The sequence below is a fragment of the Dipodomys spectabilis genome, unplaced genomic scaffold (genome assembly GCF_019054845.1).
Source record: "Dipodomys spectabilis isolate Male_0828 unplaced genomic scaffold, ASM1905484v1 ptg000163l, whole genome shotgun sequence".
Classification (NCBI taxonomy): domain Eukaryota; kingdom Metazoa; phylum Chordata; class Mammalia; order Rodentia; family Heteromyidae; genus Dipodomys; species Dipodomys spectabilis.
The window spans coordinates 14,127,649-14,142,625 of NW_024870840.1; the positions used below are offsets into that span (position 1 = coordinate 14,127,649).

Genomic DNA, 14,977 nt, shown 5'->3' on the forward strand with positions numbered 1-14,977 from the left:
AGGTTAAATAAAATAGCCAGTGTCACTCAGCTAAGAGGTGACCGATCTAATTTTCACATAAAGCTCTGATTTCAAAAGTCTATTCTCAACCTTAAGAATCCACCTGTCAAAGCAGAGACAGAGACAGGAAGCACATAACTCATGCTGGAGAAATGGCACCATCAATAACCAAATGCCCAGGAGGACCTCCCAGAACCCACAAAGCAGTTGAGGGTCTTTGGAATTCTCAAAACCTTGGGGCTACTCGGGTGATGAAGGGAACACATGAAGCCAGCGCAGGCTTCCTCCCCTAGCAGGGAGGAATTGAGGAGCTCTGGTCAGGGATGCACTCCTAGCCTCTGAAACCAGAAAACCTCTCCAGGTCTGATTTGGGGGTACTCTCTCTACCACCGCCAAACCTCTCTGTTTCAGACCTCAAATTCTTGACCAAAGAACAAATCCTTCTGTGTAAGGACTGAGAGGCTTAGAGGTTCTGAACCTCTGCTCTCCTCCTTGCTTTGAACAAGCCATTGAAATCTGTCCTTCCTGACCTGTTTGTCCAAGGAGCAAAGATCACACGGCCCAAAATGTGAGCAGGAACTCACTAATCAAGTTTTATTAAGATAACTGATCTGGAATAAGCTGGCTTGGTTTGAATCTGCTACTTGCTGACCTGCATTTTTTTTTAACAAGTTGCTTACCTGCTCTTTGTCTCAATTACTTCAGTTATCTCAATTATATGATAAGAATTTCCAACCTCAAAAAAAAAAAAAAGAATTTCCAACTTCATAGAGTCGATGTGATGGTAAAACATATTGACACAGAAAAAGCCCTTGCAAGAGACCCTGGATCCAAATACACTACTAAAGGTCAGGATGACCGTGGTGGTGGTAACAGTGGTAATGGTAATGATGATGGTAATGGTGACAATGATGTTCATGGAAAAAAAAAATGGCAACAATGATACATTAGAGTTCTAGCACCAATTGAAGTTTTGTTATCTCATGAGCAAAAGAGTTTGTCCTAGAGGTTTATAAATAAGTGACTAATAACCAATCTCTCTCAAGAGCCCAGAGGAGAGCATATGAAGGACTTGGATACCTACAAGAAACAAAAGGCTCTGTAGTTATGCATTCCATGGTGCCATTTAAAAAAATAGTGTGACCACCTAATGTGTTCTAGGCACAGGAGGACAACAGGCAAAATGGGACTTGGCTCTTTGGAGCTTCCGGTTAGATTGGAGAATGAGGAACTAGCCCAGTGATTCCACAGCAAACATGAACGTTCAGCTCATCTGTATTTGTTCTGTGTCCCTTGCAGGCCAGCTATCACCTCTGTTCAGCTGGCTGGCTAGACAGTGGGTGGGTGGCCTATCCCACGGCCTATGCCTCCAAGAAATGCGGCTCTGGTTTTGTTGGGATAGTGGATTACGGTCCCAGGGTGAACAAGAGTGAAATGTGGGATGTCTTCTGCTATCGGATGAAAGGTAACCACCCCGGGGCTACACTTCAGGCTGAAGGCCATGCAGGGGCTGAGCCATCCTCAGCCTGGCCAGCCAATGGGTGAGCAGAGTGGCCCAGGCCCCTGACTCACTAAGGTGGGAGCTTATGTGCCTCTGTTTCCCAGATGTCAACTGCACCTGCAAGGAGGGCTATGTGGGAGATGGCTTCTCCTGCAGTGGGAACCTACTGCAGGTCCTGATGACCTTCCCCTCGCTCACGAACTTCCTGACGGTATGATCACATCTCTTGCTTCAGTATTGAGCCTAGAGGGTTGGTTCTGAACTGCTGTTAAAGGGGTGTTAAAGGAAGCCAGAGTCTCACAGCTCACCTCGTTTGAATCTGAGCCCTGGCTTTGCCATTCATCTGTTGCCCAACTTTAAGCAGAGGGCTTCCTCCCTGAACCTGTTTTCTCATCTGTAAAATAACAGCACTAGCCACATAGGGTTATTGTGATTTTTTGAGTTGACCTGTATGAAGCAGTTAGACCATGTGGTCCACATACAGAAAATTCTGCAATGATATTGGCTGGTCTTGTGACTTGGGCTTGCAGCTAGAGTCTCTAGCCTGGCTGTGAATCTTCTGTTTTCATGGGCAGGGTAGACATGGTTAGCTAGGTCTACCTGGTGATAACCCAGACAGTCAAAGTAACATAGAGACAGCCAGCCTTTTGTACCACCCTGAAGCACATCAATAATCTCCAAGTTATGTCCCATGAAGAGAAAGCTCCATGTAACTAATCACAGAAACAAACAAATAATAATTAATGACAGCTAACATTTCCTGAGCTTTACACCTTGCCCTGGGCTCTGTGCTGAGCCCTTTCAAGGCCATTTCCTTTGGGCAATGGACTATAAAAGCTCCATAAGAAATTTCCCTGCTTTCACCGCCACTGTTTCTCCAACATCTCAGACAGAACACTGCACTAATAGCTACCCAACAAATACTTTGCTAGAAGTATGCAAATTTATATGGTAACTTCTATCATTCCCAGTATTTTAGATGAAGAAACTGAGGCTTAGAAAGGTCACGGATGAAAAAAAAAAAAAAAAGAAAGGTCACGGATGCAGCCTAACATCCCAGATGGGGCTCAAATCCAAACCTACCTGGTGCCAGCCTCCTTGTCATCTTTTAGGGGGAGGAACGGAGGCAGCCAGTGACTGAGCCACTGTCCCTAGCAGAATGGCCAGTGATCCCAGGAGAAGAGGATGCTGGTCATCAGAGCAGGGCTGGCAGGACCAGGGCAGAAGGGGCACCAAGGACTCCAAAGTACAAACCCCTTTTTCTACAAAGGAGAGGCAGCCACCTAACTCGTGTAAAAATCCCAAGTCTCCATGAATATACCAAAGATAAACGCTAAAACCAACATGTCTGCTGCTTGGCTTATGACAGCATTTCAGAGCGAAGGCAGTATTAGAACACAATTCCAGTAAATTGCTTACCTTCTAGAACTGGGCCTCGGTGGCCCTGTCTGTGCAAGGAAAGAGTAGAACTTCAAACGTGTTCACTAACTGTTTATCAAGTACTTACAAGGTGATGAGGTCTATCAGGGAACAAAACAGATCATAAACAGAACAAACAAATACATGCTAGAGTGGAAAAAGAGGACTGCGGGAAAAATGGCGATGGGGCAGTAGGGAAACGCCACAGCTCTCTCCAACCAAAAAGAGAGTTCGAGTTCCAACGTTTAATCTCCCCAAGAGACCGACAACAACAAAAAGACGAACACTCAGAGAAAAACCAGAGGTGGAAAATAACAAAAAAAGAAAGAGAGGAAAAGAAGAATTTCAGAACAGAGAAGAGCGAAGACCCCTCCCCCAACCTTTACTGGCCGCGCGGCAGTGCGCCAAGCCGCCGGCCAGCCGGCCCGGCGGGGGCTGCCGGAGCCACAGAGACACAGGGGGCTGCTTGCAGATCACCAGGTACCGGATTGCAGAACAGCGGATCGCCAGGAACAGAGAAACCTACCAGCCGGGAGTCTCCACGAGGATCCCACCCCCACCCCTCACTCTCCACCGGAGCGGAGAGGCTCCATCCCGCCAAAGCCGCCCAGCACCAGCAGCGCGACAAAGGGACCTGTCCGCAGACCACCCGCCCAATCGCGATCGCAACTACCCGGCGGGGGGCCGCCCAACCCAGCCCGCAACCACCCCGACTGAACTCGGACTGCAACAACAACTGACGACCTACAGGGTGAGTACCCATCAGGGGACAGGGAATCCATCAAGGGAGACCAGAGCTGGAGGGAATCCCCAGACCCTGACCTAGACTCCCTACCCCAACACCCGGACCACAGGACCCACTAAAACTGGGAACTGTTCGAGAGCTCCACCAGCCGGTGGAGCACACTCTGCTGGCCAGGCCAGAGCAAGAGCACCCCTGGAAGGGAGCTTAAATGCTCAAGCCAGGAACAGCGCCCCTGGGTCAAGACTACCAACAGTAGAAGAAATTTGAACTGTGTCCTCCAGGCTGCATAACCTAGGTGGTATACACATTAGCACAGGCCTAACGAGCACGCTCCAGGCTGGGGCCGGAACCAGGCCAGGGGACCGGCGCCTGAACAAAGCAAAAAGGGTCAGAAGTGGGGCTGTGGCTCAAATGGTAGGGTGCCAGCCCTGAGCTGAAGAGCTGAGGGACAGCACCCAAACCTAGAGTTCAAGCCCACAACCAGCCCAAAACAAACAAACAAAAACACATCAGGAGCCCATAGCAGACTCCAGTATTTGGGAGAGTGCATCCAGAGCATCTGATCTTCCCAAGAGCACCCGCAGGAGCAAACACAAGCAGTCTAGGCTGCTCAACCCTTCCAAAGGCGGGAATTGCTACAGCAGAGAGCTGAGAATCCTAAGTAAGTCAGAATAGCAGCTGGAAATAGGCTCCCAACAGAATCCAGATCAGGCACAGACTCTCTCTACCAATACAGAATCAGCAACCAAGCAAAGACAGACACACCAAAACAAGATTGAAGAGCAGTCTCCTGAACCCCCATGCGAAAATCACAGAGAAAAATCACAAGGTTTACCACTACCCAGGACAGCAAGCTCACCTCAAAAGCCAGCAGTCACGCAGGGGAGAGCCCCAGTGGGAGCAAAGCAGGAATGGAAGACAAAAACTACATCCAAGGGTTTCTGGAGGCAATGACTCAAGAAATAAAGCGAGAAATGGATCAGAAATTGAAAGAGCACAAGGATGAACTATCAAAAGATATACAGGATATCAAACAAAAATTGGATGCAAAAATAGAAGCTGCACAAACCTCAGTAAGAAGTGAGATAAACGCCAAATTAGAGGTAATGCATACTGATCTCACCTCATTGAGAGGTGAGATCAGTACTCTGAGAACCAACATTGAATCCATAAAGGGATCCATTTCCTCCATGCAAACCACAATAGAAGCCACGGTCAACAGAGTGAATGAAATGGAAGGTAGAGTGTCAGATACAGAAGACAGAATACACCAACTGGACCAAAAAGTGACAGATATGGAAAAATCACTCAAATTAAACCAAAGGGAAATTCAAGAGCAAGCAGATAATGCTAAAAAATTTAACCTTCGCATAATCGGAGTGGACAAAGGTGAGGAATTCCAGAGCAAGGGAATGCAACACCTATTTAACAAGATAGTCAATGAAAATTTTCCCCACCTCAAAAACGACCATCTTAACTACATCACAAAAGCTTATCGAACACCCAACAAGCAAGATCCCAGGAGAAACACTTCTAGGCACATCATAGTAAAAATGATGGATCTGAATAATAAGGAAACAATCCTGCATGCAGCAAAAATGAAGAAGGAGCTATACTACAACGGGAAAAAAATTAGAATCACTGCAGATCTCTCCACACAAACAATGAATGCAAGAAAAGCCTGGGAAAGCACCATACGAGCCCTGAGAGCCAATAACTGCCAACCCAGACTGATATACCTGGCAAAGCTAGCATTCACATTCGATGGAGAACTGAAAACTTTTAATAGCACTGAAAACTTTTAATAGCAAAGAAAAACTAAATGAATACATAAACATTAAGCCAGCATTACAAAGAATTCTAAGAGGGGGGACACAACCTGAAGAAAGCAACCAGGAACTGGGACCTGCCCCAAACAGGCATTACTCAAAGTCTAACTGAGCAAGCACAGGAGGAAAGGAAAGAAGAAAAACTTAGGAAAACGGAATGGCAGGGACAACAATGCATCTCTCTATACTTTCTCTTAATATAAATGGGCTGAATTCGCCAATTAAAAGAAAACGAACTGAGGACTGGATCAGAAAACAAGACCCATCCATCTGTTGCCTTCAGGAGACCCACCTCTCAGCCAAACATACAAACAAACTCAGAGTGAAGGGGTGGAAAAGGATCTACCAATCAAATTCCCCCAATAAGAAAGCAGGTGTAGCTATCCTGATATCTGACAAAATAAACTTTTCATTAAAATCAGTACAGAAAGACAAGGACGGACACTACATATTAATAAAGGGAACAATCCAAGAGGAGGATATAACCATCATCAACTTATATGCCCCAAATATCGGTGCACCCAGATATGTTAAACAAATGCTCTCAAACTTACAGAATAAAATAGATCCCAATACAATAATACTAGGAGACTTTAACACGCCACTCTCACCAAAGGACAGGTCTACCAACCAGAGGATTGGCAAAGAAGCTACCGAATTAAGTGAGGCCATACTTCAAGCGGAATTAACTGACATCTACCGAGTATTTCACCCTAAAACAACACAGTACACATTCTTCTCAGCAGCTCATGGAACTTTCTCCAAAATAGACCATATCATAGTTCATTCAAGGAACTTAAGCAAATACAAAGGGATCGACATAATCCCCTGTATCCTATCTGACCACAGTGGAATCAAGCTAGCTCTCAATAACAAAGCATACCGCAGAAATTTCTCTAATACATGGAAATTGAACAGCACACTCCTTAACAAGGCCTGGGTAACAGAAGAGATCAGAGAAGAAATAAAGCATTTCCTACAACTCAATGAAAATGAAAACACCTCACAAAGAAACTTGTGGGACACAGCAAAAGCAGTCCTGAGGGGCAAATTTATTGCCCTCAGTGCCCACATCAAGAGAATGGAGACAGACCAAGTAAATAATCTCATGTTGCAACTAAAACAGCTAGAAAAACAAGAAAAAATGGGACCTAAAGCTACTAGACGAAGCCAGATAACCAAATTGAGAGCAGAGATTAACCAATTAGAAAATCAGAAAACCATAACCAAAATAGAGTGGAAAAAGAACATGTCAAGCTGGAAGTGGAGAGAAACAAACAAATCCATCAAGCTGAGAATGGTCTAGGACCATAGGATTCTTCAAGGAAAGGAAAAGGCCTCCTAAAACTCTCCCAAGAGACAGCAAGAAGAAACAGCAAAGACTTGAGGCTAAAATCACAAATCCCCATGAGCCTTTCCAGACACCTGTCACGAGTAAGCTATGTGAGAAATATAAGCAAACATGTTTGCATCTTCTCACAATGCCAGCATGTGTTGAATAACAAGAAATTCACAGGTGAGGTCAGTTTTGCTGGCTTCATTTTGCCAAGTTCTACTGTTTTCACCTGGTATTCGGGCCATTGGCAAACACGGTTTCTTCTATTTCAAGTTAAGCACTGATATTGACTCTCAGACCACATGTTCTACTTTACACAAATGCCTAGGAAAGGGTTGGAGCAGTTGCAGGGTTTATAAGTGTCTTTTAAATGGCAAGAGCTGAGAGCGGATACAGATGGAACATAATGAAGCCAACTGCAGAGCTGATCTGACACTAGCTGCCACAGCACAGAGCTGCTTCCAGACACGATGCCAGTTCTAGGTGCAGAACTGGTTCTAGTGGGTCTTGTTAAGCAGGGGTGAAAGGGGAGGGACAGAGCATGCTGAGCTGAAACCCCAAGAACAGAGTTGGGATTCAAACCCATGATCTGATGGCAGTTCCTAGATTTACTGTAAGCCAGTGTTAGGTACTCTAGGAGTGTGCCTTAGGAGTGTTAGAACCTTTAAGATGATGCGGGTGAGAAGGTTGGTCAGGTGTATTTCATAACCTCACCAACTGATTTTCCTGATAATGAGTTTGATATGCCCAGGTAGTGATGTGCTGTTCATAGGTAGTAATGTTCTATTTGCATAAATAAGTCCCTTACGGTTCATACTGGACAGATGGCAGCTGTTTACTTGTACAAACAAGACATAGAGTCATTCTGCTTCCGCCATTATACTCAAAATGAAGCAAACTGCTGTTTCCTAAAGCCAAGTCACTGAGCTCAAGGCACAGCCTGAAAATGATTGATCTCTATAATGTGAGGGCACTGCCTAATTTCTACTCTACCCCAGTTCACACACTAGGGCTGGTCTCGCTGACAGCTTCCTTCTTCTCTCCAGAAAGTGCTGGCTTATTCCAACAGCTCAGCCAAAGGCCAGGCATTTCTGAAACACCTGACAGACCTATCCATCCATGGGACCCTCTTTGTGCCACAAAACAGCGGGCTGCAGGAAAATGAGGTGAGTCAAGTCCACCAGTGTCCACACTTCACGCTGGAATGAGTTCCCCAGCACCACCACCATGCTGCGTCACCAATGACCCTGAACACAGTGGCCACACAATTTCGTTGTTCATATATCGGCCAACCCACTGCTACTTCCGGTCTAGGCACGTTCCAATCTGAGACCAGCCTTGGAGTCTTGGCGGGTCAGCGCCACGGGGCTCTTAGGCCCCAGCAGGCTAGCGCAGGCACGTTCTCATGAAGATGGCCAGGAGCAAGAGTGGCAAATGCAAACTCAAATCTCACTCGTGCTTTTCAAACCTCTGGTCATGTTTGCTAACACGCCACTGGCCAACAAACAGGTCGCATGACTAAGTCAGAGTGAGAGTAGGGTGCATACCTGCCAGGGAGGTGGGACAAGAGGAGAGGGGCAGAAGAATGAGAGGGGGAAATGACTAGAAGGCACACGAGAATGCACGGTATACGCCACAGAACTGGGAAGAGTAAGGGCAAAGGGGGTGGGGGATGGAGATGTTGAAGGGATGGCACAGATCAAGATGCACTGTATACATAAATAGCTTTGTTACATGACTAACACTGAACACAGAACCTACAAATTAAGAAAAGGGAGGGAGGGGGATGGCGTTGGGAGGGGTGGGTGAGAATGTTGAAAGGGGTGACATTGATCAAGAGGCATTGTAGTCAGACACTGCTCTGTTGAGTGACAACTCCTCTGTACAATTACTCAAAGAAAAATTTTAAATATATATATATTTTTTAAATGTAAGAGTAGGAAGCAGAGTTACGTGGGCAGAGAGAATGAAAGGGTAAAGAACAGGGGTCACTGATACTGTCAGTCCACTGACATCAACCTTGAGGTGGCAGACAGAACAGGATTTATTCCAACTTCCCAGGCCCTAGCCAGCTATCTGAGTGTCTGTCTGCCTGGTACTCAGCCCAGACCTACTCTTCCTAGGGAAGCACCAAAAAGCTTTGCTTTAGACAATACAGATGACATTCAGCCCCACATCCTAGCTATAGGGGAGCTTTTGCAAGGCCTAACAATGCCCAAGAAAAATTTGGTATTTTCCTTGGTATTTTTCAGCCTCAGAACACACACACCAAACATTCTTATGTTTCTCCTCTCCTCTCAGACGCTGTCTGGGCGGGACATTGAGCACCACCTGGCCAATGTCAACATCACGTTCTACAATGACCTTGTCAATGGTACCATCCTGCAGACAAGGCTGGGAAGCCAGCTACTCGTCACTACCAGCCAGGACCAGCTCCAACAGGTAGGAAATCTTGGCTATCATAAGCAAGCTATGTCAGAGACAGACCCTTTTGTGTCTTTCCACGTATATTGGCTAACAATAAATTCACCAGCTATGTCAAATTCAAATTCATTGGCTTCAATTGACCAAAGTACTACTGACTTCGCTTGGTATTTGTGGCCACTGGTAAACACAGGCTCTTCTATTTGCATTTTAATTTGCAATATGAACTATCAGATCACACATCCTGTTTCACATAATCATACATAAGGTGACAGAAAGACTCTCCTGTCCAGGCTAGCGTGCTAGGGCAGCCCTGTGCAGGTCTAACCTACAGTCACTCATGACTGGTCTTAGAGCATGCCAACATCAGATGTAACAGGTGGTTATTGCATATGTCATCTCTGTTTTGCCACTGTTTTGGAGTAATTTGTAACACAGCACTGTTGCAGAGACAGATTTTTGTGTGTATGCGCTGTTACTGGGGCTTGAACACTGGGCATGGGTACTGTCTTAGCATTATCATTCAAGGATGGCACTCTACCATTTGAGCCACACCTCTACTTCCTTTTTTTTTTCTTGATGGTAAGTAATTGAAAATGACAGTTGCATGGACTTGCCTGTCAGAGCTGGCTTTAAATTGTAAAATCCTCCAATCTCAGGCTCCTGGGTTGCTAGGATTACAAAGGGAAGCCACCAGCCCCTTGCTTCAGATACTTTATTCTAGTCTGAAGTGTAGATACCAGCAACTGAATCATAAAGAGTTAAAGCAGTTGTGGGGTTCTAAGGGGCCTTATTGAAGGCAAGAGTACAGAATGCTGATACCGATGCAAAGCCACTGCAGGTGGCTACATACCAACATAATGAACCGGGTCACAGAGCCACCCTGGCACGAGACTACTAAAGTGCAGAGCTGGTTCTAGGCACAAACCTAGTTCCAAATGGCCATTCGAGTGGGCTGTATCCATCAGGGGGATCAAGTTGAGCTGCAGCCCTAGGAACGCAGCTGGGAATTTGTCACCTGCTGATCCTGTGCTGCGTGTACTGGGCGATCCCATGACGGGCCGTGGATGCCTTTCTATCCCTGCTAGGTGCTGCTCTGGGTGAGCTTTCCATAGGCAGTAATATCTTATTTGCATAAATAAGTCATTTACCAGTCCGAGCCGCACGGGTTGTACTGGACAGATGGTGGGTGTTTATTTGCATAAATAAGATGTAAAGACATTCTACCTTAGCAGTTGCATTCAAAATGAAGCAAACTGCTGTTTTGTAAAGTAGAGTCACTGAGTCCAAGGCAGAAGCTGAAAGCTCTTCTACATAATATGGAGTAATTTATCAGGGAACAACCCACCACATGGCCAGCCCTCCACATGGCTTATTGGGAAAACAGCCTGAATACAACCAAAGGCCCTGGCATGCAATTGGTGCCTAATGGAAGGCAACTATTATATACGAGTACACTCTATTATCCTGCCCATGTAACTGTAACCCCTCTGTACAGTATGTTCTCAAATAAAATAAAATAAAATTAAAAAAAAAGAGTACACTCTAGATCCATAGGTAGGAGATGGTACTGATACATACCATAAAGGCAAACAGCCCCTACACCTTGGCAAGGAGCCCAGCTTCAGAAGCTGGTAATGAGAATGAGAAATTAAACCACTGCAAGCAAAGCTGTTTGTTCTCCAGCTTGGTTTCTGTCAGCTTGTCAGTCTATCCCAGACATTGACAGGATAGCTTTGCAATCAAATGGACCCGATGTGAATTCATGCATCTGCCACTTGTTAGCTGGAAGAACTAAGACAGTTATCTAACTCCTCTGCGCTCCTCATCTGTTAAGTGGAGACTGTGATGAAGGTGTTAATGACAGTGGAGGTAATGGTGGTTAATTTAATCGTGGTAATGGTAGACATGGAAACCTTCCTTCTAGACGCTTAAAGTCCATGACTGAGTCTTAAAATTACACTAGCATAAGAAAAATCCACAGTAGAAAAGCCTACAAAAATCTACTTAGTATTTTATGTATATAAGGCCATCCTTACACACACAAAGACCCTAAGACGAAGTTAAGACTGACAGTTTAAATATTTTTTTTGTCAGTCATTGGGCTTGAACTCAGGCCCTGGGTACAGTCTGTGAGCTCTTCTCACTCAAGGCTAGTGATTTACTATTTTGAGCCACAGTGCCACTTCTGGTTTCCTGGTGGTTAATTGAAGAGAAGAGTCTCATGGACTTTCCTGCCCAGGCTGGCTTTGAACCCTCATGCTCAGATCTCAGCCTCCTGAGTAGCTAGGATCACAGCTGTGAGCCACCAGCCCAGCAAGTTTAAATACTTTTCAAACAAATGAACAACCAAAAGTAAAATGTATGTGAAGAAGTTACAAAATAGTTTGCTAAGAGCAAATTGTAGAACCGTAACTAGAAGTCACAGTAAAAACCAATGGTTTGTACAGACAGACTCTGACATCAGCTCTTGGTCACTGGTGATAAGAACATTCTACTCTTCCTGGGAGAGCAAGAGCCCCGTCTTCATTAGTAAATTCTATGACCTGCTTTTAGACAGAAAGCAGGAGGTCAGAGAATCTTTTATTCCTCAAGTACCTTCAACCAGAAAAGAAATTCAATATGCCTAACATATATCTTTAAGTGGCATCTCTGAACCCCTTCAGAGATGGCAGTGGTGGTAGTGGTGATGGGTGGTGGTGATATCGATGATAGTGATGGTGATGATGGTGATTATGATGATGATAACTGTGCTGATGATGTTAACGATGATGGCGATCGCTGCTGCTGATGGCAGTGATGACTGTGATGATGAAGGTGGTGGTAATGACGGTGTGGATGAGGGCATTGACCAATGGTGATGGTGATTATGATAGTGAAGATCATGGTGAGGCTGGCAGTGATAACTATGATGATGATGATAGTAATGACAGTGATGACGGTGGCAATGATGATGATGATAATGGTGGTGGTGGTAGTGATGACAGCGATAATGACTGAGGTGATAATGAATGACAATGACTCAGCAGAGGGGTGCCACTTACTATCTTGGTGACCCTGAACACACCATTTTTCTTCTAGCAGCTCATGTGTCTTACAAGAGGGTTGCAGCAATGAGATCTCTGCTGCCCTTAGATCTGCTTTTTGGAGGTATAAGAACAACCAACATGTTCTGGGATGAACAGATAGTGAAGACAGGACTGACACTAGGGTTCTGGGGCCTCAAGGAAGCCAAACCGAAGGGCTGCCATGTGGGGAGAAGGCCGGGATGGTCACAGATGTACAGCTATTCCCTTCTCATTTCCCTAGGAGACGCGGTTTGTGGATGGAAGAACCATTTTGCAGTGGGATATCTTTGCCTCCAATGGGATCATCCATGTCATTTCCAAGCCTCTAAAAGCACCTCCTGCCCCAGCAGTGAGTATCCAAGTTTCACTGTGAGGGGCCAGAAAGAACCAGAAAGAACCTAGTATCTACTGTCTAAGCTGCTACTGGAAGCCTTCTCCACCAGCTCCCTCCTATCAGGATTAGAGAACCTCCCACGCCCCCCCCCCCCCCCCCCGCTGTGGGGGCTAGCTTTCAGGATGCTCCACCCTGGCTGGTCTGCAACCCAGCACCTGCCACCAGGTTGAGGAAGGATGAGCCAAAGGAGGGACCACAAGGAGCCAAAGGAACTTTGCAATGGCCTCTCTACTCTACGCTACCTGGGAGCTCCAACTTCCTCATCCGCAACATTGGGGCTCCTTCTTTGAAAAGAACTGAGCCCAAAACTATAAAATACAAAGTTCCTGGCACATAGGACAGGCTCTCAAAAGTTGGCTGTCACTGTTGTTGTTAGTATTCTAATTGTTTCCCAGAAGCAGGAAGGAGGGGGTAAACTGCTAGCTGCCGGAAGGCTCCATAACATAGTAGTTAGGCACATCAGCTCCAAAGCCAGACTAGGTCTGTGTGATCCTGGGTAAGTGCCTAACCTCTCTGTACCCCAGTTTATCAGCATAATAAAGGAAACAATCATAATTTCCCTGTCTTTGAACTACTGTAACACCTAAATGGGGTTATTTCAGTTAAAGGGTTTAGAACAACCCTGCCAGTAATTGGGGGTGAGGGGGGGTGGATACATATTACCTTACCATCAGTTTTTCTCTCAGTTACACCAAGATGCCTGGGATCAGCAAGAGGAGGTGAACTTCAGAAGTGCACCTCTCTGGAAGAATCTGCTTCCCAAAATGACCTCTCTCTTTTCTGCATTCAGACTCACTCTGGCTTGGGAACCGGGATTTCCTTCACCATCATCCTGGTCATCGCAGCAATTGCTCTGGCTGCCTATTCTTACTTCCGGCTAAACCGGAGAACAATTGGCTTCCAGCATTTTGAGGTAAGAAAAGTGGGGACACAATCACAGGTGTTGCCTTAGTTCATTTCCTGTTATTCTCACAGATAGTGATAGTAACCCGGGCTGTTACGATCAACCCAGTGATAGATTGGCTGAGTGATGTATTTAACAACAAAGAAAGATTTAGACTTACAGTTCTGGTGGGCGTCTCACAAATCCAGGAGCTGGGAGCTTGCATCTTCTCAGCTACCAGTCAGGGCCTTGTGCTGCTCCAGCTGGGGAGGAAAGCTGCAAAAGAAGCAAAACAGCCAGGCGCTGGTGGCTCACGCCTGTAATCCTAGCTACTCAGGAGGCTGAGATCTGAGGATCCCGGTTCAAAGCCAGCCCGGGCAGGAGAGACCGTGAGACTCCTATCTCCAATAAACCACCAGAAAACCAGAAGTGGCGCTGTAGCTCAAGTGGTAGAGCACTCGCCTTGAGCTGAAGAGCTGAGGGACAGCGCCCAGGCCCAGAGTTCAAGTCCCACAACCGACAAAAAAAAAAAAAAGAAGCAAAACAGCAGAGACACCTCCCTTTCTGACACCCCACCCCAACGTGGAAACTCAGTCCTGCAAGAGTAAGAGCTTATTACAAGGCATTCACTTCTTTGAATAACCTAATCGCTTCTTTAAAAAAACAAAAACCCCTGGGCTGGCAAGGTGGCTCAGTGGTAGAGTGCTTGCCTTGCATGCATGAGGCCCTGAGTTCAAGTCCTCAGCACTACATAAGCAGAAAAAGCTGAAGTGGTGCTGTGGCTCATGTGGTAGAGCGCTCGCCTTGAGCTGAAGAGCTGAGGGACAGCGCCCAGGCCCAGAGTTCAGGCCCCACGACCCACAGGAAAAAAAAAAAAAATTTCCTCCAACAATAGTGATCACATTTCAGTGTGCTCACAAAGGGACAAACCACATGGGGTCTGGGCTACCTCTACGGACCCAGGGCCTCACTCAGGAGCCAGTACTTGATACACCAGCAAAGGTGGCCATCCTGCCCCTTGGCTCCTGCCTTCTGGGTGGAGTCTCTTCCCCTACATGACCCACAATGGCAGATCCAAGCCTCTCTTCCTTGCTGAGGCAGAGTTTGGTAAGGAGTAAGAGCTCCTAGGTATAAGCTGCCTCCCACCCCTCCCCCACCCCCAGCCTCTGTGCCAGGGGTTTGGCTTGAGACAAATTCACCAGAGTCCCATGGAGTCACCATTCATCTGAGGAGGCCCACTCTCCTGGGAAGGTTTTTCAGGCAAGTATCCACCAGGATGGACTTGCACTGCAGGACTTGTCCCTAAGGCTCAACACCACCACAGGCCCTCCCATTACAGGAGGCTTAGAACTTGTTCTGCTCTGTTCGCATGGTTGAG

At 46.3% G+C, this 14,977-nt stretch overlaps 1 protein-coding gene across 1 annotated transcript in view; it reads left to right on the plus strand.

Annotated features, from left to right (window-relative positions):
• The window catches only part of Stab2 (stabilin 2), a 139,701-nt gene that overhangs the window by 120,610 nt on the left and 4,114 nt on the right, over window positions 1-14,977 (plus strand). Inside the window, exons 62-67 of the mRNA XM_042693213.1 lie at window positions 1,300-1,465; window positions 1,606-1,712; window positions 7,877-7,996; window positions 9,132-9,272; window positions 12,564-12,671; window positions 13,507-13,629. Coding sequence (XP_042549147.1) covers window positions 1,300-1,465; window positions 1,606-1,712; window positions 7,877-7,996; window positions 9,132-9,272; window positions 12,564-12,671; window positions 13,507-13,629 — 765 coding nt within the window. The remainder of the gene's footprint in view (window positions 1-1,299; window positions 1,466-1,605; window positions 1,713-7,876; window positions 7,997-9,131; window positions 9,273-12,563; window positions 12,672-13,506; window positions 13,630-14,977) is intronic.